General features: G+C 41.7%; 1 protein-coding gene and 1 pseudogene across 8 annotated transcripts in view; both read left to right on the top strand.

Annotated features, from left to right (window-relative positions):
- KDM2A (lysine demethylase 2A) overlaps positions 1–25,862 on the top strand; it is a 143,369-nt gene that overhangs the window by 88,527 nt on the left and 28,980 nt on the right. For all 8 annotated transcript variants that reach the window (XM_017978308.5, XM_035263450.3, XM_078341538.1 and 5 more), the window contains 6 exons: positions 3,533–3,711; positions 11,312–11,418; positions 11,992–12,085; positions 13,535–13,688; positions 15,432–15,547; positions 22,350–22,476. In XM_017978308.5, the coding sequence (XP_017833797.2) occupies positions 3,533–3,711; positions 11,312–11,418; positions 11,992–12,085; positions 13,535–13,688; positions 15,432–15,547; positions 22,350–22,476 (777 nt within the window). The remainder of the gene's footprint in view (positions 1–3,532; positions 3,712–11,311; positions 11,419–11,991; positions 12,086–13,534; positions 13,689–15,431; positions 15,548–22,349; positions 22,477–25,862) is intronic.
- On the top strand, positions 18,089–18,184 carry LOC118146042 (small nucleolar RNA U13; annotated as a pseudogene).

Below are 25,862 nucleotides of genomic sequence, written 5' to 3' on the forward strand. Positions count from 1 at the left end.
TAGGGTTAAATACAGATAATATAAAATTTACCATCATAACTATTACATTGTTTCTGTTTCTGCATAAAATATTTCATTGTCATGTACCCATTTTCAAGCATGCCTGTGTCGTTAAGTTTTTTCACGATGTGCCACCATCACTATCTAGTTGTAGAATTTCATCACCCTACAGAAACTCCATACCACTGAGCAGTCATTCCCTGTTTTCTCCTCCTCTTAACTCCTGGCAGCAATGAATCTATTCCCTGTCTTGGTGAAGTTGTCTAATCTGTATATTCCATAGAAAGGGAACTATATAGTATGTAGTGAGAAAACTAGAATTAGCGAGTTGAACACCTACTTTGTGTAGGCTTCTTTGATACGTATGTTTTCTTGGTATATCTCTGTTGTAGCATGTATTAGTACTTCATTCCTTTTGATGGCCAAATATTTTCTTGAATGGATCAACCACATTTTGTTTATCTGTTCATATCATGATAAACGTTTGTGTTATTTCTTTCTGCTGCTTCAAATAGTGCTGCAGTGAATATTTATGTACAAGCTTTTGTTTGAACACTTGTTCAGTTCTTTTAGATATATGCCTAGGGGTGGAATTGCTGAGTCACGTGGTCATTCTGTGTTTAGTTTATTGAGGAACTGCCAACCATAGTGGCTGCATCATCCTGTATTCCCACCAGTAATGTTTGAGGGTTCTAATTTCTCTTCGTTGTTGCTAGCACTTGTTATCTTCCATTTTAAAAATTATAGTGATCCTAGTGGGTGTGAAGTGGTATTTCTTGGCAGTTTTGATGTGACATCCACTTTTTCTTTTAAAATATGATGGGCAGGTTCAGTCTATTGCTTTACATTATTAGTTGTTTTACTATTAATATATATATTCTGCCTTGTCTACTTTATACTGACCATATTCTTCTTCTCTAGGGTATTACCTCTTATCTTTAACTAAACTATAAATTTCTCAAAGGCAGGGAATCAGGTTCTAATGCTATGTGGTGTATCCAGCCATGACAGGTACATAGTGTTATTTATCTTACAAGGCAGTCTCTCTCTCTCTCTCTCTCTCTCTCTCTCTCTCTCTCTCTCTCTCTCTCTCTCTCTCTCCCCCTCTCTCTCCCCCCCCCTCCATCCATATATATAGTTGTTGTTTTGTTTTCAATAGTTTCATGCTGGTTGCCCAGGCTGGAGTGCAATGATGATCTCCGCTCACTCTAGCCTCAACCTCCTGGGCTCAGGTGATTCTTCCAGCTCAGCCTCCTGAGTAGCTGGGATTACAGGCACCTGCTACCATGCACAGCTAAATCTTTGTATTTTTATTTTTATTTTTTTATTTTGTGTGTATGTGTATGTTTTAATTTTTTGTATTTTTAGTAGAGATGGTGTTTTGCTGTGTTGCCCAGGCTGGTCTCAAACTCCTGGACTCGAGCAGTACTCGAGCAGTCTGCCCACCTTTATCTCCCGGAGTGCTGGGATTACAGATGTGAGCCACCATGCCCCACTAGGCAGGCAATATTGTCAACTTTTTATTCTCCCTCCCTTCCTTGACCACCATTTTCTGAATCTTTTAGTTTATGCCTTTATTTCTGCGTGGAATTGTCCCTGTTGAATCATCTCTTGTTAGAATTCTACGTATTCTTCCCCCACTTTTCCTAAAGCCTTTTCCAATCTGTCTAATAAAAGTATGATACTTTCCTTTGGTTTTTACTGCCGCTTGAGCACCTACTTTGTATTAAATATTTTACTTCATCGACTTTAAATCTTCACAGTGGCCCACAAGGTGATATTCATCCTCCACAAGATATTAATGTTCAGAGAAATTACATAACTTGTCTACGTAGTATATAGGAACTGAGATTTAAACTTAGGTCTCAGTCAGGTGCAGTGGCTCAGGCCTGTAGTCCGAACATTTTGGAAGACCAATGCGGGTGGATCACCTGAGGTCAGGAGTTCAAGACTAGCCTGGGCAACATGGCAAAATCCTGACTCTACTAAAAATATAAAAATGAGGCAGGTGTGGTGGCATGTGGCTGTAGTCCCAGCAACTCAGGAGGCTGAGGCACGAGAATTACTTGAACCTGGGAGGTAGAGATTACAGTAAACCAAGATTTCATGCCACAGCACTCCAGTCTGGGCGACAGCAAGATTGTCTCAAATAAATAGCTGAGCGTGGTGGCTCACACCTGTAATTCCAACTTGTTGGGAGATGGAGGCGGGTGGATCACGAGGTCAGGAGTTCAAGACCAGCCTGACCAATGTAGTAAAACCCCATCTCTACTAAAAATATAAAAATTAGCCAGGCGTGGTGGTGCACACCTGTAATCCCAGCTATTCAGGAGGAGGCTGAGGCAGGAGAATCACTTGAACTCAAGAGGTAGAGGTTGCAGTGAGCTGAGATCGTGCCACTGCACTCCAGCCTGGGCAACAGAATGAGACTTTGTCTCTAAATAAATAAATAAAATAAAATGAATAAATAGACCAGGCACAGTGACTCACACCTGTAATCTCAGCACTTTGGGAGGCCAAGGTGGGCAGATTGCCTAAGCTCAGGATTTTGAGACCAGCATGGGCAACACAGTGAAACCTTGTCTCTACTAAAGTACAAAAAATAGCCGGGGGTGGCAGCATGCACCTGTAGTCCCAGCTACTCAGAAGGCTGAAGTAGAATTCTTGTACCCAAGAGGTGGGGGGTTGAGTGAGCCAGGTCTTGCTACTGCACTCCAGTCTGGGTGACAGAGCGAGACTCCGTCTCCAAATAAATAAACAAGCAAACAAACAAACTTAGGTATCTTTGGCTCCAAAGCTATTGTTTTCTCTCCATTACTATTTTATGCTGACTCTCGTGGCCTTCTGCATTTTGTTGTTGTTGTTGTTGTTACAGTCAACAAGAATCTGATACAGATCTTTGTGTCCATCCTGGTATCTTTGCCATTCTATATTTGTGGAATGAATGAAAGGGGACTTTATTCTTCATGAGCTAGGATAATTATCTTTATGGACTAGGATATTATTGACAGGTTTGGGAAATAACCTTGTTTAACAAAAGAATATAAATTCAAAATCAGTCTATTACCCCCTAAATCATGGATCCTTTATTCAAATTATCGGATAGATTAGGTCAGCCTGCATCAAATCAGTATAGCTCAGTAAGTAAGAGCTTGACTCTAGAGTGAGCCTGCCTGGGTTCTTGTCCTGCTTTGTTCTGTACATTACCTAACACCTGCTTTCTCATGTATGAAATGGAGATTAGTATTTAGCATTTAGAATTGTTAGTATTAAATGAGACCTTAGATAAAAGATTCAACAACTGACTGTATAGTTAACATGCCTTAGGGAATGATTATTATTAACATTATCCATTATCTTTTCCATTCTCTGTGATTTGATTATGATTATGTTGAGTGAGAACATTTTGCTTGTCTATTATTGAAAATAAGAAAGGATAGTTTTTTTTTCCTTTCTTTAAAAATATTCTTAGTATATTTAAGGATATTAGTGAGTGGCTTGATAGAGATGATTGATGCATCTTTTATGACAGGGAGTCGTCGCATGGTGGATGTCATGGACGTGAACACGCAAAAAGGCATTGAAATGACCATGGCTCAGTGGACACGCTACTATGAGACCCCAGAGGAGGAGCGAGAGAAACTCTATAATGTCATCAGCCTTGAGTTTAGCCACACCAGACTGGAGAACATGGTGCAGAGGCCCTCCACGGTTAGTGTAATCATTTTCTTCGTATTGTCATTGTGACCAAAAAGGGTTGTTTTTGGCTGGGTGTTGGTAACTGATGCTTGTAATCCCAGCATTTTGGGAGGTCAAAGCTGGTAGATTGCTTTAGCTGAGGAGTTTGAGACCAGCTAGAGCAACATGGTGAAACCCCAAAAAGTACAGAAAAAAAAAATAGCTGGGTGTGATGGCATATGTGTGTAATCCCAGCTACTCAGGAGGCTGAGGTGGCAGGGTAACCTGAGCCCAGAAGGTTGAGGCTGCAGTGACCCATGATTAGAGACAGGGTCTTACTATTTTGCCCAGGCTGATCTTGAACTCCGGGCTCAAGCAGTCCTCCCACTTTGGCCTCCCAAAGTGCTAGGATTACAAGTGTGAGCCACTGTGCCTGGACATGAAATTACTTAATTTTACATAGGGCAGGATTATTCTCATTTGTGTCACCAGTAACTTAATGTAGGAACATTGAGCTTTGCATGTAACAGAAAGGAGTATTAAAATTCACTCTTGTGGGCAGAACGTGGTAGCTCATGCCTGGAATTCTAGCATTTTTGGAGGCCAAGGCGGATGGATCACCTGAGGTCAGGAGTTTGAGACCAGCCTGGTCAACATGACAAAATCCCATCCCTATTAAAAATACAACAATTAGCCAGGTGTGGTTGCATGCACCTTGTAATTCCAGCTACTTGGGAGGCTGAGGCACAAGAATCGCTTGAACCCAGGAGTTGGAGGTTGCAGTAAGCTGAGATCATGCCACTGTATTCCAGCCTGGGTAACACAGTGAGACTCTGTCTCAAAAAAAAAATTAACTCTTGACCAGGCATGGTAGCTCACACTTGTAATCCCAACACTTTGAGAGGCTGAGACCGGAGGATTGCTTGAGGCCAGTAGTTCAAGACTAGTCTGGAGAATGTCTTGAGACCCCAAAAATAAAAAACATTTTTATTTTTTATTTATTTTGAGACCAAGTCTTGCTTTGTCATCTAGGATATGAAGTGCAGTGACGTGATCTTCTCTCTGCCTCTCTGATTCAAGCAATTCTCCTACCTCAGCCTCCTGAGTAGCTGGGACTACAGGCCACCAGCACTGCTAATTTTTGTATTTTTTCTGGTAGAGACAGAGTTTCATCATGTTGGCCAGGCTGGTCTTAACTCCTGACCTCAAGAATCAACCTGCCTTGGTCTCCCAAAGTGCTGGGATTACAGGCATAAGCCATCGCACCCAGCCAAAAAAAACTATTTTTATATTAGTCATCATTGTCTATTTGATCATGTGGAATTAGAGGAAGACAGGTGGCTAGAATTTAGCCTTCTTATTAGCCTAATGTGGTTTGCTAAATAGAAATTTAGTGCGAGAAAAAAAAAAAAAAGAATGGGATCATAAAACGAGCATCTCCTGGCCGCGCCCCTCGGGTGGAAGGGGCTGGATGCAGCGGCTGTTCTTGCATTTCTGTTCCAAAAAAAAAGAAATTTAGTGCGAGGGATGTAAGAATTCCAATAACATTATATTTATTTGTAATTTTACTTCCTTAATATTTTTAGAATTTTTAAAATTTTTATTATTTTTTTTTTGAGACAGAGTCTTGCTCTGTTGCCCAGGCTTGAGTTCAGTGGTGTGATCTCAGCTCACTGCAGCCTCTGCTTCCTAGGTTCAAGCAATTCTCCCACCTCAGCCTCTCGAGTAACTGGGATTACAGGGGCACACCACTACGCCCAGCTAATTTTTATATTTTTAGTAGAGATGGGGTTTCATCATGTTGGCCAAGCTGGTCTCAAACTCCTAACCTCAGGTAACTCACCTCCCTCAGCCTCCCAAAGTGCTGGGATTATAGGCCTGAGCCACTGCACCCGGCCTATTTATAGAATTTTAATTTTAAAATAACAGGAATGGCCAGGCACATTGGCTCATGCCTGTAATTCCAGCACTTTGGGAGGCGGAGGTGGGAGAATCCCTTGAGCCTAGGAGTTCAAGACCAGCTTGGTTAACATAGCAAGACCTCATCTCTACAAAAAATTTTAAAAATTAGCCAGGCATGGTGACATGCACCTGTAGTCCTGGTTACTCAAGAGACTGAGGTGGGAGGATTGCTTTAGCCTGGGAGGTTGAGACTACAGTGAGCTGTGATCATACCCTCTCACTCTAGCCTAGCTGACATTCCAAGACTCTGTCTTGAAAAAATATAAATAGAAGCAAGGCATGGTGGCTCATGCCTGTAATTCTAGAACTTTGGGAGGTCAAGGTAGACAGATCACTTGAGCTCAGGAGTTTGAGACCAGCCTGGGAAACATAGTAAAACCTAGTCTCTACAGAAAAATTAGCCGGGTATGGTGGCATCCCCCCTGTAGTCCCAGCTACTAGAGGGTTGAAGCAGGAGGACTGCTTGAGCCTAGGAATTCGAGACCAGTCTGGGCACCATAATGAGACCCTGTCTTTATTTATGAAGGGGAAAAAAAACAAACAAAAGTAAGCAGCAACAACAAAAATAACATGATTGTAGCTATAAATGTAAAACTTGGCATGGTCAGTACTTTTCCATTATCAAGATTTTGAAATGTATGACTATTCCACATGAAGCCTTTTTTGTGGCATCCAGAATTTATTCACTCTGTCCCTAGTTCTAATGATAAAAATGTGACATCATTTTATAAAAATTAGAAAAACATATTACCATTAAATGGAGGAGAAGAACCTATGAGAGGGCTCAGAAATAGGAAATTATTAAGAGGACAGAGACCACATTACCAATATCTTACAGAGACCTAAAACATGACTAGAAAGATTGAATGAGTTATTACCAAGCTCATATTCTAAAATCAGGTAAGCTGTAATCCCAGCACTTTGGGAGGCCAAGGCGGGTGGATCACAAGGTCAAGAGATTGAGACCATCCTGGTCAACATGGTGAAACCCTGTCTCTACTAAAAATACAAAAAATCAGCTGGGCATGGTGGCATGTGCCTGTAATCCCAGCTACTCAGGAGGCTGAGGCAGGAGAATTGCCTGAACCCGGGAGGCGGAGGTTGCGGTGAGCCGAGATGGCGCCATTGCACTCCAGCCTGGGTAACAAGAGCGAAACTCTGTCTCAAAAAATAAAAAAGCAGGTAAGCTTTTTGTGACCTTGCTATATAAGCAATAACATGGGTATTCTGTTGGTAGAATAAAATAGGAGACTTTGTGTGGAATAGTCACACATTTCAAAATCTTAATAATGGTAAAGTATTTATTGGCCGGGCGTGGTGGCTCATGCCTGTAATCCAAGCACTTTTGGAGGCCAAGGTGGGTGGATCACCTGAGGTTGGGAGTTCAAGACCAGCCTGACCAACATGGTGAAACCCCGTCTTAAAAATAAATAAATAAATAATGATAAAGTATTGACCAGATCAAGTTTTATATTTATAAATGCTAGAGGCCTGGCCTGGTTGTTCACACCTCTAATCCCAGCACTTTTGGGGGGCCAAGGTGGGTGGATCACTTGAGCCCAGGAGTTCGAGACCACGCAGGAGGCTGTGGCACAAGAATTGCTTGAACCCAGAAAGGCAGAAGTTGCAGTGAGCCGAGATAGTGCCACGGGACTCCAGCCTGAGCAACAAAATGAGACCCTGTCTCAAAACAAACAAAAAAACATTTATAGCTATAATTAAGTTATTTTTGTTGCTGTTTCTTTTGGTAGAGTTCTTATTCCCCCCCCCCATTAGTATGTCCCTTCATTTATCTAGGTCTTTTCCAGTATATTTCACTACTGCGTGTTATTTTATTTTATTTATTTTGAGACACAGTTTTGCTCTTGCTGTCCAGCCTGGAGTGCAATGGCACGATCTCGACTCACTGCAACCTCCGCCTCCCGAGTTCCTGTGATTCTCATGCGTCAGCCTCCCGAGTAGCTGGGATTTCAGGCATACACCACCATGCCTGGCTAATTTTGTATTTTTAGTAGAGACAGGGTTTCTGCATGTTGGTCAGGCTGGTCTCGAACTCCCGACCTCCAGTGATCCGCCCACCTCTGCCTCCCAAGTGCTGGGATTATAGGCGTCAGCCACTGCACCCGGCCACACTAGTGCTTTTTAAAAAACCAACTTTATTGAGGTAAAGTTGACATTCAGTAAAGTGGACTCCCATTTTAAATGTGCATTTCAGTGAGTTTTGACAAACGTATTTATTCATGTAAGTACCACCACAATCAAAATATAGAAAATAGGCTGAGTGCAGTGGCTCACCCCTGTAATCCCAGCACTCTGGGAGGCCAAGACTGGCAGATCACTTAAGATTAGGAGTTAAAGACCAGCCTGGCTAACATGGTGAAACCATGCCACTACTAAAAATACAAAAATCAGCTCGACGTGGTAGTGCATGCCTGTGGTCCCAGCTACCTGGGAGGTTGAGGTGGGAGAGTTGCTTGAAACCAGGAGGCAGAGGTTGCAATGAGCCAAGATCAAGCCATTGCACTCCAGCCTGGGTGACAGAACGAGACTCTGTCTCAAACAAATAAAAAAAAAACTAGGTTCCAAGAGGTAAGATGGGCAGCTTTTACATGTCTGTTATAGGAGCTAGCATAACGTAGAGTTCCATGATAAGAAGAGATTACTTAGTGTTGCCATGCTAGCAGTAACTGAGAGGTAGATATAAAAATGGTACAAATAACACACATTTGTTTGGTGATAGGTAAATAAGTTCATGGAAGGCCATGAGTTGTTTATGAATAGACTAGGTTCATGATATTGGACTTCTTACCAGTTTTGACCCTAGTGTTGGTGCAGAAGAGATTGGTGATTGTTCTTACTGGAGACTTGCTCACCTATGGATCAGGGTATTTAGCATAGAATCTATCCCAAGGCTAAAGATTAACCTAAGAAGAAAAGCAGAATGTGTTACAAACTCTCTGTGTCAGAAGATACCTAATAATACCAAAGAAAGGCAGGCAAGAATGACTGATTTTATTGCTGCATTAAGAAATTCTGCTTTCTGCGAGTGAATGCATGGTAAAAAAAAAAAAAATATTCAAGTGTTCTGAACCGTTTCTCTCCCCATTCGGACATGGGGGCTTACAGTGTATTAAGCAAGTCCTTTATCCTTTATTATTCTGTTAAAGGCATTCTCACGGACAACACATGGAGATGGGAGATGGTGGCCACTATGTTAAGAAACAGTAAATTTTATTTGAAGGAAAGAGAGGCAGCCAGGGCTTATTCAATGTTCTAGGACCAGTGGATGCTTGGTTAAAATTGTTGGCTACCTGAACAGAAATTCTTTGAAATGGAGCAGCAGGTTAACCTTAACAGTTACTCCTCGTCTTGTTTGTTTCTTCCATGTCAGTGGTGATGCTTTCTAAACACTCTCCCACAGTTAACATCTGGGTGTCCTTCAGACAACTGCTTCATATCATGTACCGTTGTATGCATTAGTCTTGATTTGCATTATAAGGGAAGTAAGTGATCAAATACATAGATGTTATTACAGAGCTTTCCAGATAAGTCTTTTTTATAGCTGTAAGTTAGATGTTTACCAGGCACTGTGCTGAATTCATGGTTGTTTGGCTCTCAGGCTTTACCTACCTGGAGTTCAGTAGTTGAGTGTAGACACTTGAAGGTACAAGGACATGTTATAATTTAGTGTAAAATGTTGCAATTTGTATTGTTTTCACTTCTTTTTTTTTTTTCAGCCAATATTATTTAAAAGATTCCTGGGCAGGCGCGGTGGCTCACTCTTGTAACCTCTTTGGGAGGCCAAGGCAGGTGGATTAGGAGGTCAGGAGTTTGAGACCAGCCTGGCCAAGATGGTGAAACCCTGTCTCTATTAAAAAATACAAAAATTAGCTGGGTGCCCTGGTGGGTGCCTGTAATTCCACCTACTCAGGAGGCTGAGGCAGATTGCTTGAACCCGGAAGGCAGAGGCTGCAGTGAGCTGCACTCTAGATCACACCCCTGCACTCTAGCCTGGGCGACAGAGTGAGACTTTGTCTCAAAAAAAGAAAAAAAGGTTTCTATACTCTCACAGCATTATTTCAATATTTTAAACGTGTTTACATTTAATCCTTCCAACATATCTTTGAGGTAATTATTTTAGGTTTTTTTGTGCGTTTTTAGGTTTTTTTTTATTGAGACAGAGTCTTACTCCGTTGCCCAAGCTGGTGTGCAGTGATGATCATAGCTTACTATAGCCTCAAACTCCTGGATTTAAGCAAACCTCCCATCGTAGCCTCCTAAGTAGCTAGGACTATAGGCACATGCCACCATGCCTAGCTACTTTTTGTTTATTTTTATTTTATTATTTTTGTTTACTTATTTTATTTTTTTTGTGACGGGTTTTTTTTTTTTTTTTTTTTTTTTGAGACGGAGTTTCGCTCTTGTTACCCAGGCTGGAGTGCAATGGCGCAATCTCGGCTCACCGCAACCTCCGCCCCCTGGGTTCAGGCAATTCTCCTGCCTCAGCCTCCTGAGTAGCTGGGATTACAGGCACGCGCCACCATGCCCAGCTAATTTTTTGTAATTTTTAGTAGAGACGGGGTTTCACCATGTTGACCAGGATGGTCTCGATCTCTTGACCTCGTGATCCACCCGCCTCGGCCTCCCAAAGTGCTGGGATTACAGGCTTGAGCCACCGCGCCCGGCCTGTGACGGGTTTTGCTTTTGCTGCCCCAGCTGGAGTGCAGTCTCAGCTCACTGCAACTTTGGCCTCCTGGGTTCAAGCGAGTCTCCTTCCTCAGCCTCCCAAGTAGCTGGGATTATAGGCATGCATCACCATGCTTGGCTAATTTTGTATTTTTAGTAGAGACAGGGTTTCTCCGTGTTGGTCAGGCTGGTCTTGAACTCCTGACCTTAGGTGATCCTCCTGACTTGGCCTCCCAAAGTGCTGGGATTACAGGCATAAGCCACCACACCTGGCTATTTTATTTTGAAGGGGTGAGTTCTCACTGTGTTGCCCAGGCTGGTCTTGAACTCCTGGCTTCAAGTGATCTTCCCATCTCAGCCTCCCAAAGCTCTGGAATTACAGGTGTGAGCCGCTGTGCCTGGTCTGTCTTAGTTTTATAGATGAGTTTCAGGGCCTTATATATATAGTCTTGAAAAGACATGAAAGACCTGCAGCTTCTTATTCCTAAGCTGGTAGTTTCTATGGCACATTGTCAATGCAAGGCTACGAATCCATACTGGATATATTTATTTATATATATGTATTTTTGGTTTGCCCAACTTTTGGCATCTTAACTGTACTAAAAATGGTATATATTTTGCTGAATTTATAGATACCTTCCAGGTAACACCTTTTATTGGATTAAAAAATAAAGCAAATTATATGAGTTTTGACATAGAAGAGAGGTCATAGTTGTACACTATTGCATCATCAATTATTCCATTTTGACTAGTGCTGTCTCTACTATTATCATTTGATGGAATCATTAGTCTTTATTCTCCTTTAACAATTATTTCTAGGATGGTGTCCTGGTAACCCTAAAATTCACCAACGGATTATTTTAATTTGCTTATAATTATAGTTTTTTGGTGCGTATTTTAAGAAATTCTGTTTTTGTTGACTTTATTTATCTTTGACCCCCAACCTTTCCCTTGGAGCCCAAGTGTTTTCTTCTTCTGTTTAAAGGTGGATTTCATTGACTGGGTAGACAACATGTGGCCAAGGCACTTAAAGGAAAGCCAGACTGAATCAACAAATGCCATCTTGGAGATGCAGTACCCTAAAGTGCAGAAGTAAGTCGTGCGCCCTGCATCTTCGTCAGCATGCTATGGGAGACTAAAGTGATAGTAAGGATTGGGCCGGGCGCGGTGGCTCATGCCTGTAATCCTAGCACTTTGGGAGACCAAGGTGGGTGGAACACCTGAGGTCAGGAGTTCAAGACCAGCCTGGCCGTCATGGTGAAACCCCATCTTAAAAAGAAAAAATAAATTAAAAAACAAAAAAAATAGTAAGGATTGGCTCTTCTCGTACAGGCTTTGCTCTGTGTCTTAAATGATTCAAAAGATGAATTATTTAAAGAACAGACTTTATAATTCCACACGGAAGAGTGTATGTGAGCATACCATAGCACACAATCACATGGTTAATGTGGAAAAAAACTTACATTGTAGTCAATAGGGTAGCCAAAAAAAAATACAAAACTTTTTCTGATAATGTGATGACTTGAAAATGCATTGCTTTTTGTCCTCTGGAACTTGATTAGGTAGAGGATAAAGGGAATATACAAGAGGAGAGTATGGCATTTTGGTGGGTCAGATGCATTTTTTCCATCAGTACACTAATGCTGCTGCTTTTTATTGGGTCAGGTACTGTCTAATGAGTGTTCGAGGCTGCTATACTGACTTCCATGTGGACTTTGGTGGTACCTCTGTTTGGTATCACATCCATCAAGGGGGAAAGGTATGGTCATGGTTTTAATGGGGTTTGGAATCTATATGACTCTGTTTCAGTTCATGTATGCTTAATGTACTCTGGAAATAAATCTGTTAGGGAATTGTCCCCATTCATGTCTGGAAAGAATTATAGATTAAGTTCACCTTCTTTGGCTAGTGTTCATTAGAAAATAGTATTCATCTAGTTTACTCTCATTACACCAATATTGGCACAGTACTTAGTAAATCTCAACAGTCCTGTTCATAGATTCCTGAATCAGAGTTCTTCAAATGAAGCCAAAGAAATGATTTTAGAATGATAAAATAATTTCTGTACTTAGAAGTATAATAAAGAGTGGAAGGGAACACAAATTTTGGATGGATTCACTGTGAAATCAGGAAATTAAGATCTAAATGAACTTTTCCTCTATGTAGGCATTGGTCTGAAATGTAACCAAAGGAAACCTTTAAGTCCATTTTGAGGATGTAAATAGGTTTTGAAAGATTATCTTTATTGATTCAGAATTATATTCCAGCTTGTAAAATGCTTCTGAATGCTATATGAGAATGGAAATCTAGAATTAATATCCGAGGTTTATAGTATTACACTCTTGTTACTCTTACTTGCAGTGAATGCATTTGTAAGAAACAAGTAGCACTAGACTGAGAACAGATAATACATTGTTTAAAACATAAGGTCTTAGACGGGCGCAGTGGCTCATGCCTGTAATCAGCACTTTGAGAGGCCGAGGCAGGCGGATCACCTGAGGTCGGGAGTTTGAGAACAGCCTGACCAACATGGAGAAACCACGTCTCTACCAAAAATACAAAATTAGCCAGGCGTGGTGGCAGATGCCTGTAATACCAGCTATTTGGGAGGCTGAGGCAGGAGAATCACTTGAATCCGGAGGCAGAGGTTGCTGTGAGCTGAGATCACGCCATTGTACTCCAGCCTGGGGGACAAGAGTGAAACTTCATCTTTAAAAAAAAAAAAAAAAATGAGGTTTTAATCAGAACAACTATATCTCCAAATCCAAAAGTCATTTTGTTTACTTCAGATCCCTTTAAGCCCTGTCGATCTTCCTTATAACTAAGGACAAAACAACTTGAGCCAGTCTCTTGAAGATATTGTACCTAATTAACTGGGCTACTTAGGACTCTGGAGGCCAGAGAGTCAGGGGTGTTTAAAGGCCCTGCCTAGGTAATGAGCTGAATGACCTTCTTCTCTCATCCTGGATGGGACCTGGATTCTACAGTCAAACCCCGGGGAAGCCTTAATACTGTTGGATCAAGTGGAAGATAAGAAAGATCTACCGCCTTGAATCTTCTAGGGTTTACCAAATAGTCAACTTGTATAGGCTTGGAAAATTGCCTTTCTTCTACCTGGTGGTCTTAATTTTGTACCTGTTTATCAGTTGAGGGAGACTACTGGGTCATGTCAATGGCTGTTAACAGACTAAAGTTTTTTAACTCACAGGTCTTCTGGCTCATCCCCCCTACAGCCCACAACCTGGAGCTGTACGAGAATTGGCTGCTCTCAGGGAAACAGGGAGACATCTTTCTGGGTGACCGGGTATCAGATTGCCAGCGCATTGAGCTCAAGCAGGGCTATACCTTCGTCATTCCCTCAGGTAAGCAAAATGGGAAGAATGGGTTATTTAGCCACTTTTTTTTTTTTTTTTTTTTTTTAATGAAAAAGAAATTGGGCCAGGTGCAGTGGCTCATGCCTGTAATCCCAGCACTTTGGTAGGCCGAGGTGGGCGGATCATGAGGTCAGGAGTTCAAAGACCAGCCTGGCCAGCATTTTTAGTGAAACCCCGTCTCTACTAAAAATACAAAAATTAGCTGGGCATGGTTGTGCGTGCCTGTAATCCCAGCTACTCAGGAGGCTGAGGCAGGACAATTGCTTGAACCAGGACCCAGAAGGCGGAGTTACAGTGAGCCAAGATTGCGTCACTGCACACCAGCCTGGCTGACAGAGCGAGACCCTGTCTCAGAAAAAAAAAAAGAAAAAAGAAATTGATGGATTACCACCAAGAATCGTTATGATGCTGGGGTATCATAAGGAAGAAGCAAAAAACATTGCTTCTTCCTGTCATTTTGGAGTAGATGCTGAGGTTTTATTTTGTTTTGTTTTCAGTTTGAAAGGCAGTGGTTTTCCACTGAAGTATATCAGAATTGCCAGCTGGGCAATTCTGGCATTTAGTCAGATATACATGTTTGAGCTCTGTGTTAGCCCTAGTAATTCAGAATCTATAGAGAGGACCTGTTCAGCAAGTGATATACAACCTATGTTGAAGAGCTGCCCACTATTCTAGGGAATAGCCCTGAAGGCTAGCATGCTGAATCAAGGATGTTTTTGACCAAGTCATTAAATCAAAAGAAGTACTTATAAAGATCACAGATTTTGGAGTCACAGACCTCTTATTAGGATTCTGACTTTGCGTTTACCTGCTAGATACTACACTTTGAGCAAATATTTAAATCTGTGTCTCATTTTGTTATAAGGAATATAAATGAGGATACATGTAAACAAGCTTGTCCAACCTGCCGGCCACAGGCCTCATGCAGCCAAGAATGGCTTTGCATGTGGCCTAACATAAATTTGTAAACCTTCTTAAAACGTTATGAGATATGGTTTTTTTTTGCAGTTTTTTTTAAGTTCGCCAGCTGTTGTTAGTGTTAGCGTTTTTGTTTTTTTGTTTTTTGTTTGAGATGGAGTCTCTCTCTCTAACCCAGGCTGGAGTCCAGTGGCATAATCTCAGCTCACTGCAACCTCCACCTCTTGGGTCCTGGTTCAAGTAATTCTCCTGCCTCAGCCTCCCAAGTAGCTGGGATTGCAGGCCCATGCCACTATGCCCAGCTAATTTTTGTATTTTTTGTAGAGTCAGAGTTTCACCCTGTTGGCCAGGCTGGTCTTGAACTCATGACGTCATGATCCACTTGCCTCAGCCTCCCAAAGTGCTGGGATTACAGGCGTGAGCCACCGTGCTCAGCCGTGTTAGCATATTTTATGTGTGGCCCAAGCAATTTTTCTTCCAGTGTGGTCCAGGGAAGCCAAAAGATCGGATACTCCTGAATTATAAACTGTCTTCTACAGAGCCTGGTTTATAGTTGGTGCTCCAATAAATGTTTATTATATGCTAAGCATTTGATGTGCATTTTCTCATTTTACTCTCACAAGCAACCATAAGAAGTATTATTTAAACTGGTTTTATAGAGGAAATTGAGGCTTTGAGAGATTAAATAACTTGGCCTACCACTAAGAAGCAGAATCAGAGTAGAGTGTGATCTAGGGTTCTTGTACTAGTTCTCTGAGAGAGACTTACTGTAACATGTACTTTCAGCCACTGCCCTCTGTTCCTTTCCTCTAGGCTGGATTCATGCCGTGTATACTCCTACAGACACGTTAGTGTTTGGAGGCAATTTTTTGCATAGCTTCAACATCCCTATGCAGTTAAAAATATACAACATTGAAGATCGGACACGGGTAAGTAATCTTATGTAACAATTGGATGTGAAGAGGTTTACTCCAGTTACGATAGATGTTACAAGAGATTCATTGATGGTTTGTCAAAACTTCCATTTTTCTTTCAGTTAAAATGCAGTATTGACATTTTGAGGACACAGAAAATTTTAAATTTAATGTTTTTTTTAAAGACAGAGTCTTACTCTGTTTTCCAAGCTAGAGTGTAGTAACATGATCGTGGATGATTACAGCCTCAACCTCCCAGGCTCAAGCATCCACCTGCCTCAGCCTCTCAAGTAGCTGGGACTATGGGTGCACAACACACCTGACTAATTTTTTATTTTTTTCCGTAAAGACTTGGCCTCATTGCATTGCCCAGGCTGGTCTAGAACTCCTGGGTTCAAGCAATCCTCCCACCTCAGCCTCCCAAAGTGCTGGGATTATAGGTGTGAGCCACTGCAACTGGCCAAAACAATTAACAGGATTTACATACTTATTTTTGAGGGACTCTAGTTCTGTGAGGTTTTTGGTATCTTGGATTTCTTTCTTTCTTTTTTTCTTTTTTTTTTAGACGGAGCCTCGCAGTGGCGTGATCTCAATTCACTGCAATCTCCGCCTCCAAGGTTCAAGCAATTCTCCTGCCTCAGCCTCCCAAGTAGCTGGGATTACAGGCATATGCTCCCACCACACCCAGCTAATTTTTTTTTTTTTTTGAAAGAGTCTCACTCTGTTGCCCAGGCTGGAATGCAGTAGTGTGATCTTGGCTCACCACGACCTCTACCTCCCAAGTTCAAGCGATTCTCCTGCCTTAGCCTCCCAAGTAGCTGGGACTACAGGTGTGTGGTACTATACCCGGCTAATTTTTATTTTTTTTAAGACAGAGTCTTGCTCTGTCACCAGGTGCCAGGCTGGAATGCAGTGGCACGATCTCGGCTTACTACAGCCTCCTCCTGCCAGGTTCAAACAATTCTCCTGCCTCAGCCTCCCAAGTAGTTGGGACTACAGGCACGTGCCACCACACCCAGCTAATTTTTGTATTTTAGTAGAGACGGAGTTTCACTGTGTTGGCCAGGATGGTCTTGATCTCTTGACATCATGATCCGTCCGCCTTGGCTTCCCAAAGTGCTGGGATTACAGGCGTGAGCCACCGCACCTGGCCTTTTCTTTTTTTTTTTTTTTTTTTTTTTTGAGACAGAGTTTTGCTCTTGTTGCCCAGGCTGGAGTGCAATGGAGCAATCTCGGCTCACTGCAACCTCCGCCTCCTGGGTTCAAGTGATTCTTCTGCCTTAGCCTCCCAAGTAGCTGGAATTACAGGGATGTGCCACTATGCCCAGCTAATTTTATATTTTTAGTAGAGATGGGGTTTCTCCATGTTGGTCAGACTGGTTTTGAAGTCCTGACCTTGTGATTTGACTGCCTTAGCTTCCCAAAGTACTGGGATTACAGGTTTGAGCCACCGTGCCTGGCCTAATTTTTGTATTTTTAGTAGAGATGGGGTTTCACCATGTTGGCCAGGATGGTCTCGATTTCCTGACCTCATGATCCACCCATCTCAGCCCCCTAAAGTCCTGAAATTATAGGCATGAGCCACGCACCTGGACTCCTTTTTTATTTATTTATTTATTTATTTATTTTGCCAACACCATACTGAATGGGAAAAAGTAACATTTTTTTCTTTTAATTTTTGGGACATAGTCTCACTCTCTTGCCCTGGCTGGTATGCAATGGCATAGTCGTGGCTCGCTGCAGCCTCAACCTTCCCACACTCAGTTGATCCTCCCACCTCAGCCTCCTAAGTAGTTGGGACTGCAGGCACACATACCATACCTGACTAATTTTTTTGTATTTTTTTGGAGATGGGGTTTTTGCCATGTTGACCAGACTTGTCTTGAACCCTTGGGCTCAAGTTATCTACCTGCTTTTGCCTCCTAAAGTGCTGGTATTACAAGCATGAGCTACTGCATCCAGCAGTATCTTGGATTTTTATAAGGCCAGACATGGACATCTGGTAATCTCTTGAGCCAGGTGTTTCATTTTTTTGTGCTCACAGAATAATTTTGTTTAATGAGGTTTATCAACCCAAATTTCAGAACTTTAAATTCATGTATCTTTTCCTACACTGATGACTATACTCAGAGCATCTTGCTTTAATTATATAAATGTGTATACTGTCTTTCTCAATTGAAGTTTCAAGAGAGAATTAAACCCAAAAGAAAATAATTCGTTTATCTTATTTTCTCAGTTTTCCATGGGATGATACACAGCTGATAACTGTTCTAGACACATAGAAAAAAGTTAATTTATTATATACAGTGGATACTTTAAAGCAAGAGTTGACAGACTTTTTCTGCAAAGGACCAGATAGTAAATATTTTAGGCTTCGTGGGTGATAAAGTATCTGTTGTAACTGAAACCCTACCTTGTAGCATGAGATACTTAAATGAGTATGACTCAAATAATATAAAATTTTATTCATAGACAATGAAAGTTGAATTTCATATAACTTAACATGTCACAGAATTCTCTTAAAGTTTTTTTCAACCATTAAAAAATGTAAAAAAGATCCTTTTGTAGTTCATGAGCATGACAATTGGGTGTTCATGCAGAGATATGAAATGTGCCAGTCTTGAACCTTGTCAGCACATTACTTGTCTGACCCAGTGGGGAAAGAAAGGTAAAAAACACACTTAGTTCACAGGAATCATAAAAAGAGGCAGCAGGCCAAATCCACTAAGTGTTGTTTGCTGGCTAGCCTGTGCCTCAGAGAATGGGGGATTATTTTTTAGCAGAATTCTGATTGGTAAGGACTAAATCATATGAAAGTATAAATGACACTGGGATTAAATAGCAATTAGATATTTGGAGGTTATGATATTTACAAGTTACTCTCAAGTAGCTTAGAATACTAAGCTAATATGAAGATCAGCAAATGTGGAGAAATGTTAGCAGAGAATTGCAGAGAAGAGTATAGAAGTATTCATGGTACTGCTCTTGAAACTTTGGTAGAATTAAAAGTACTAAAAATTTTTAAATAGCAATTAGTGAAGAATTCACAACTTTTATAAGGGACGGTCACTGACCTATGTACTGTGATAATAGTCAACCATTATGGTGCCTATTTTGCAACATTTATTTTGGTGTATGAACTATGTATCACTATACACACCGTTGATATTATTGTTGGAGTTACAGGAATTGCCCTACTAGTAGAATTAAGAGAGGAAGCAGTGTTTCTTCAATACATTTTATAAAAATAAATTTCTGTTTATTTATTTATTTATTTTGCCATCAATAAGAAATTTACTTGTTTTTAAAAAATCCAAATGCTGGCATTGTCCAGAAAAATTTAACAGGTTTATTTATAATTATTATAAAGTTAAACCGCTGAAATTTGTTCACTGAAACATTTTAACTTGCATTAATGCTTTATGTCACCGCATTTATATTAAAAGTTCACACACAAATGAAAGTGGAAAAACTGCCTATACCTGATTTCTGTCCCCTATTTTTCCACTCACAATCATATACTTAGGTACCTTTTGACCCCATGGAAAAAAAATTAACGTTTATAACTACCAATAAACAGGAGGAAGAGAATTTTTTTTTTTTAAGAATGAAATGTTTCCCATCATAGTGGATGGATTCTTAAGCACGCTCTCCACGTATGCGGCGTGCTAGCTGGATGTCTTTTGGCGTACTTGTTACACGTTTGGCATGGATAGCACAAAGGTTGGTGTCTTCAAAAAGGCCAACCAGATAGGCCTCACTTGCCTCTTGCAAAGCACCGATAGCTGCGCTCTGGAAGCGCAGATCTGTTTTAGAGTCCTGAGCAATTTAGCACACCAGACGCTGGAAGGGAAGTTTGCGAATCAGAATTTCAGTGGACTTCTGATAACACCTAATTTCACGGAGTGCCACAGTACCAGGCCTGTAACGATGAGGTTTCTTTACCCCTCCAGTAGAAGGCGCACTCTTGCGAGTGGCTTTTTTAGCCAGTTGCTTCCTGGGTGCTTTACCACTGGTAAATTTGCAGGCAGTCTGCTTTGTACGAGCCATAGTATAGAGACCTCCTTACTTACCCCCCTTCTCCTTCGGCTGGAGCTCGGTGAGTGAGAGGGGGTGCTGGCGTTGGAGAGCGATGGCGGTGCGGCGGCGGCTGCGAACCTGTTTATTTGTTAAGAGTAACAAAAGTACAGGTCAGGCACAGTGGCTCACGTCTATAATCCCAACACTTTGGAAGCCCAAAGTGGGAGGATTACCTGAAGTAAGGAATTTGAGACTATCTTGAGCAACAAAGCCGGGCGTGGTGGCACATGCCTTAATCCTAGCTTGCTGGGGAGGCTGAGGTGAGAGGATTGCTAGAACTCAGAACTTCCAGGTTGCAGTGAGCTATGATGGTGCCAGTCTTGGTGGAAGAGTGAGACACAGTCTCTTAATTTTAAAAAAAGGTATATATTCTACAGTAGGTAAAATGTTTCAAAAGAGAAAAAAATGTACGATTCCACAGTAAAATACTCCTGTTTAACTCTGTCATTCTAAGAGGTAATTATGTATACGCTTTAAGATTCAGTGTGAAAATTGGTTTTTAGAGTGCATTCCCTTTTTGTGGTTAAAGATGACTCTTATGGGGCTTAACTGGTTCAGTTTCAGGGAAGAAAAGGAAAATATATATTCAGTAACATGAAGTGACCATCTTATCTCTGAGTGAAGAGTTTTCTGCATAAAGAGAAAAAAAAAAGAAAAACAAAACCAAAAACATAAGCGGGGTGCAGTGGCTCACACCTGTAATCCCATCACTTTGGGAGGCTGAGGTGGGCAGATCACCAGAGGTTGGGAGTTTGAGACCAGCCTGACCAACATGGAGAAACCCCATCTCTACCAAAAATACAAATTAGCAAGGCATGTTGGCCCATGCCTATAATCCCAGCTACTCGGGAGGCTGAGGCAGGAGAATCGGTTGAACCCAGGAGGCGGAGGTTGTAGTGAGCTGAGATCACACCATTGCATTCCAGTCTGGGCAACAAGATTGAAACTTTGTCTCAAAAAAGATAAAAATTAAAAGTAACAATTAGCCAGGTGTGGGGGCACACGTAATCCAGGCTACTTGGGAGGCTGAGGCAGGAGAAATGCTTGAACCTGGGAGGTGGAGGTTGCAGTGAGCCGAGATCTGCACTGCACTCTAGCCTCAGCAACAGAGCAAGACTCCATCTCAAAAAAAAAAAAAAAAAAAAATCATTCCTGAACAGTTGTTGGCCAAAGATTCATTTGATGAATCTGATTTTTCTGAAATAGACGATCCTAATGATTCTCAGACTATTCTGATATTAGTTTTTTGGGTTTCTCCCCCTCCCCTTTGATGTTAGTTTTGTTCAGAAATAACTCCAAGGACAGTTTTTTATATTTTATTCTCACCTTTAAGATCAGAGTTCCTTCAGCATCAAAAGCATGTTTATGTAAAATTTAATGAGCTCTGGCAGTGAGCCGCACTTTTATTTTCTAAAAGGGAAAAGGGTTAAAAAATTAGCCAGGTGTGTGATGGCACACACCCATAATCTCAGCAGCTAGGGAGGCTGAGGTGTGAGGCTCTCGATCCCAGGAGTTTGAAGCTGCAGTGTGCCATGATTGCACCGCAGCAATCTAGCCTGGAAGAAAGAGCAAGACCCTGTCTCTAAAAATAAAAGTTAAAAAAAAAAAGTTTTTAAAAAGGCAACAAAATATATTTAGGATAGTCCTCCATCATTGGTTGTCCTCGCTGATAAATCTGTGCTGATTTGGCCTTTCCTGGAATGCGACACATCTAAAGAGTACCTTTAAAAAATTAGTATCCAGCTGAAATAATAATGAAAATGCTCTTTCGGGGAGAATGGAAAGAAAATTAAAGATAGTGACTGATAGGTCATATGGAACATTAATCTGGTTTGTGAACATACCATCTTGGCAGACTACAAAGTAAGAGACAGGCAAGCTGAGCATTGATACTGGGAAAATACCCAGGCTGGTGCCCTAGTCTAGACATGGTCTCAGAATGAGTCGTTAGTCAAACTTTAGCATATGTAATGAGCTAATACAAACATATCACTTCATTTCATGTTCTGTTTTTCTATGAGATTCTTTGTTCCATAACCTTCTGATTCAGGGGAAAACAGTAAAGCAAGAGTACTTTGCGTGCCTTTTCTCAAGTGTTTTGTGGCTTACTCTTTCATTTTACTCTATCCCAAAACCCAAACTTTGATTTTGATGCTTTCCCATTCAACCAAGTCAGCTTCTTTATGGTTCTAAATGGTCTTTCCCAAGTACCTTTTGTCTTTAGTGATTGTTTCCCAAGACCAACTTTTTCTCCTTTTCTCTTTCTTTCTTTCTTTCTTTCTTTCTTTCTTTCTTTCTTTCTTTCTTTCTTTCTTTCTTTCTTTCTCTCTCTCTCTCTCTCTTCTTTCTCTCTCTCTCTTTCTTTCCCTCCCTCCCTCCCTCCCTTCCTTCCTTCCTTCCTCCCTCCCTCCCTCCCTCCCCCCTCCCCCCCCAGTAGAGATGGGGTTTCTCCATGTTGGTCAGGCTGCTGGTCTTGAACTCCCAACCTCAGGTGATCCGCCCACCTCGGCCTCCCAAAGTGCTGGGATTATAGGCATGATCCACTGCACCAGGCCTAAAACCAACATTTTCTAAGTTGATGGATCTATTTAAGTTTTTGCTTCAAATGCCAAGCTGGGTTTACAGGTTGACTGGTGAGAGTATTTCCTGGGTTAATAATTCCAATAATTTCATTTGTTGTACTCTCTTTCCTTGAAAATTGTCATTTTGCTTTTCTCATTATTGTATTCCTCTGTAGGTTCCAAATAAGTTTCGCTATCCATTCTACTATGAGATGTGTTGGTATGTGTTGGAACGCTATGTGTACTGCATAACCAACCGTTCCCACCTGACCAAGGAATTTCAGAAAGAGTCCCTCAGCATGGGTAAGTATTCTGCCTATAGAACTGAGGTAAGGCCCAAAATAGTAGTCTGTTACTCAATATGTTTTTGGTTTTTTAATTTATCTACTTGGAAGTACCAAATTTATTCATTAGAATTGAATACCAGTTACCTACCCAGATGTGAGTTAATGGCCAAATGAAATACTCTGGAGCTGGTCTTTGAGTTGCTATTAGCTCCTCAAGAAGGATGATCAAGCTGGTCAGGCTGCTGGTCTCGAACTCCCAACCTCAGGTGATCCGCCCACCTCGGCCTCCCAAAGTGCTGGGATTATAGGCATGATCCACTGCGCCAGGCCTAAAATCAACATTTTCTAAGTTGATGGATCTACTTAAGTTTTTGCTTCAAATGCCAAGCTGGGTTTACAGGTTGACTGGTGAGAGTCATGCCTGTAATCCCAGCACTTTGGGAGGCCAAGGTTGGCGAATGGCTTGAGCCCAGGAGTTCAAGACCACTCTGGGCCACATGGTGAAACCCTGTCTCTACAGAAACTACAAAAAATTAGCCAGGCATGGTGGCTTGAGTCCACCATGCTTAGGAGGCTGAGGTGGGAGGATTGCTGGAGCCCAGGAGGTTGAGGCTGCAGTGAGCCAAGATCATGCCACTGCACTCCAGCCTGGGCAACAGGCTGTCACAAAACAAAAAAAGAGAGAGAGAGAGAGAGAAAGAAAGATGATCAGTTGTCTAATATGTTTTTTGTTTTTGTTTTAGAGACAGGGCCTTGCTCTGTCATCCAAGCTGAATTGTAGTGGCATGATCATAGCTCACTATAACTTCAAACTCCTGGGCTCAAGCAATGTTCCCACCTCAGCCTCCTGAGTAGCTAGGGTTATAAACATGCACAACTATGCCCAGCTAATTCCTATTTTCTGTAGAGATGAGGTCTTGCTCTATTGCCCAGGCTGGTCTCAAACTCCTGGCCTCAAGCTGTCCTCCTGCCTCTACCTCCCAAAGCATTGGGATTACAGGTGTGAGCCACCACACCTGGCCCGGTTGTCTAAATATGTTTTATTGTATAAAGAATGGTCTTTGGCAGAATAAAAACTAGGAATATGTCATCAAAATAACCTGTTGTGTTTCAGGCACTATACTAAACAGTTTACATTTATTAAATTCTTATTACTGAAGAGGTAGGTATTATTATCCTCATTTTACAAATGAGTACATTATGGTTCAAGGATATTTAAAAACTTTTCCATGATCTTGAAGTTCATAAGTGGCAAAGCCACAGCTTTTAGTCTGAGCAGCATGGTTCAGCTTCTAAACCAGGTTGGTCAGATTCTGCAGTTTATGCTCTTAATCTTTGTGTTTTCAAGTTTCTCTAACATCCATCAGAGAAATATTTTAATTGGATGATGGAGTAGTTTCAGTATACATTTTTAGACTCTTCTATGTCTGAAATTGGAGAGGACTGAACTCTTAATATGCTGGGATCACATGTTCCTATTTTTTCTTTTCTTTTTTGAGACTTTTCTTTTCTTTTTTTTTTTTTTTTTTTTGAGACTGAGTCTAACTCTATCGACCAGGCTGGAGTGTAGTGGTGGGATCTCGGCTCACTGCAACCTCTGCCGCCCGGGTTCAAGCAGTTTTCCTGCCTCCGCCTCCTGAGTAGCTGGGATTACAGGCGCCTGCCATTGTGCCTGGCTAATTTGTGTATATTTAGTAGAGATGGGGTTTCACCATCTTGGCCAGGCTGGTCTTGAACTTCTGACCACATGGATCACATGTTCTTATGGAATCTTTAATCCAAGCAAGATATTTGCTTTAGCATTTTACTTGTATAATTTTACTCATAGTTTGTATTCTTAGTTGAAAATAAAAAATAGGCTGGGTGTGGTAGCTCACGCCTGTAATCCCAGCATTTTGGGAGACTGAGGTGGGTGGATCATGAGGTCAGGAGTTCAAGACCAGCCTGGACAATATGGTAAAATCCCATCTCTACTAAAAAATACAAAAATTAGCCAGGCATGGTGGCGCATGCCTGTATTCCCAGCTACTCGGAAGGCTGAGGCAGGAGAATTCCTTGTACCTGGGAGACAGAGGTTGCAGTGAGCTGAGATCACGTCATTGCACTCTAGCCTGGGCACCAGAGTGAGACTCCGTCTCAAAAAAGTAAAAGGAAAAATGTTAACTCAATATATTAAAGCAGGATACAGAATCGTATAAACAGCATGATTGTAATCTTGTTTAAAAATACATCTAATAGCCGGGCGCAGTGGCTCACGCCTGTAATCCCAGCACTTTGGGAGGCCGAGGCGGGAGGATCACGAGGTCAAGAGATCGAGACCATCCTGGTCAACATGGTGAAACCCCGTCTCTACTAAAAATACAAAAAATTAGCTGGGCATGGTGGCGTGTGCCTGTAATCCCAGCTACTCAGGAGGCTGAGGCAGGAGAATTGCCTGATCCCAGGAGGCGGAGGTTGTGGTGAGCCGATAGCGCCATTGCACTCCAGCCTGGGTAACAAGAGCCAAACTCCGTTTAAAAAAAAAATACATCTAATATAACCGGGCAGTATGGTGTGTACCTGTAGTCTCAGCTAGTTGGGAGCCTGAGGCAGAAGGATCACTTGAGTCCAGGAGTTCAAGACCAGCTTGGGCAACATAGTGAGACCCCCCCATCTCAAAAAATAACCAACAAAACACATCTTGGGCCAGGCCTGGTGGCTCATGCCTGTAATCTCAGCACTTTAGGAAACCAAGGTGGAAGGCTCATCTGAGCCCAGGAAGTTGAGACCAGCCTGGGTAATATGACCAGACCCAGTCTTTACAAAAATGTAAAAAATTAGCTGAGCATGGTGGCACATGCCTGTGGTCCCAGCTCTTTGGGAGGTTAATGTGGGACGATTGCTTGAGCCCAGGAGATTGAGGCTGAAGTGAGCCATGATTGCATCACTGCATTCCAACCTGGACGACAGAGTAAGACCTTTGTCTCAAAACAAACAACCAACAACAGAAAAAAAACCCCACAAATAATCATAGTTATACACATCTGTTAAGACATGGAAAGAAAATATATTGTATTGTTTGGTTGTTATCGTTAGGGTAGAGGGATAAGAAATGACTGACTTACTACTTTGCAACTTCTTGCATTTTCTAAATTATAATAGAAAAGACCAGTGAATATTATCACTGTGTTTGGACTATCAAAATCTTCCTTTTCAAAAATAGCCACTTAGTTTTGTTATTTATATTGTTAGATTTCAACTCCAAAGCTTAATTTTAAGACCAAACTTTGGACAAAAAATTGTTGTTATTTTGTTTTTTGAGACAGGGTCTCACTCTCTTGCCCAGGCTGGAGTGCAGTAGTATGATCATGGCTCACTGCAGCTTCAACCTCCCAGGCTCAAGCAATCTTCCCACCTCGGCCT

This window comes from Callithrix jacchus, chromosome 10, assembly GCF_049354715.1.
Source record: "Callithrix jacchus isolate 240 chromosome 10, calJac240_pri, whole genome shotgun sequence".
NCBI lineage: Eukaryota > Metazoa > Chordata > Mammalia > Primates > Cebidae > Callithrix > Callithrix jacchus.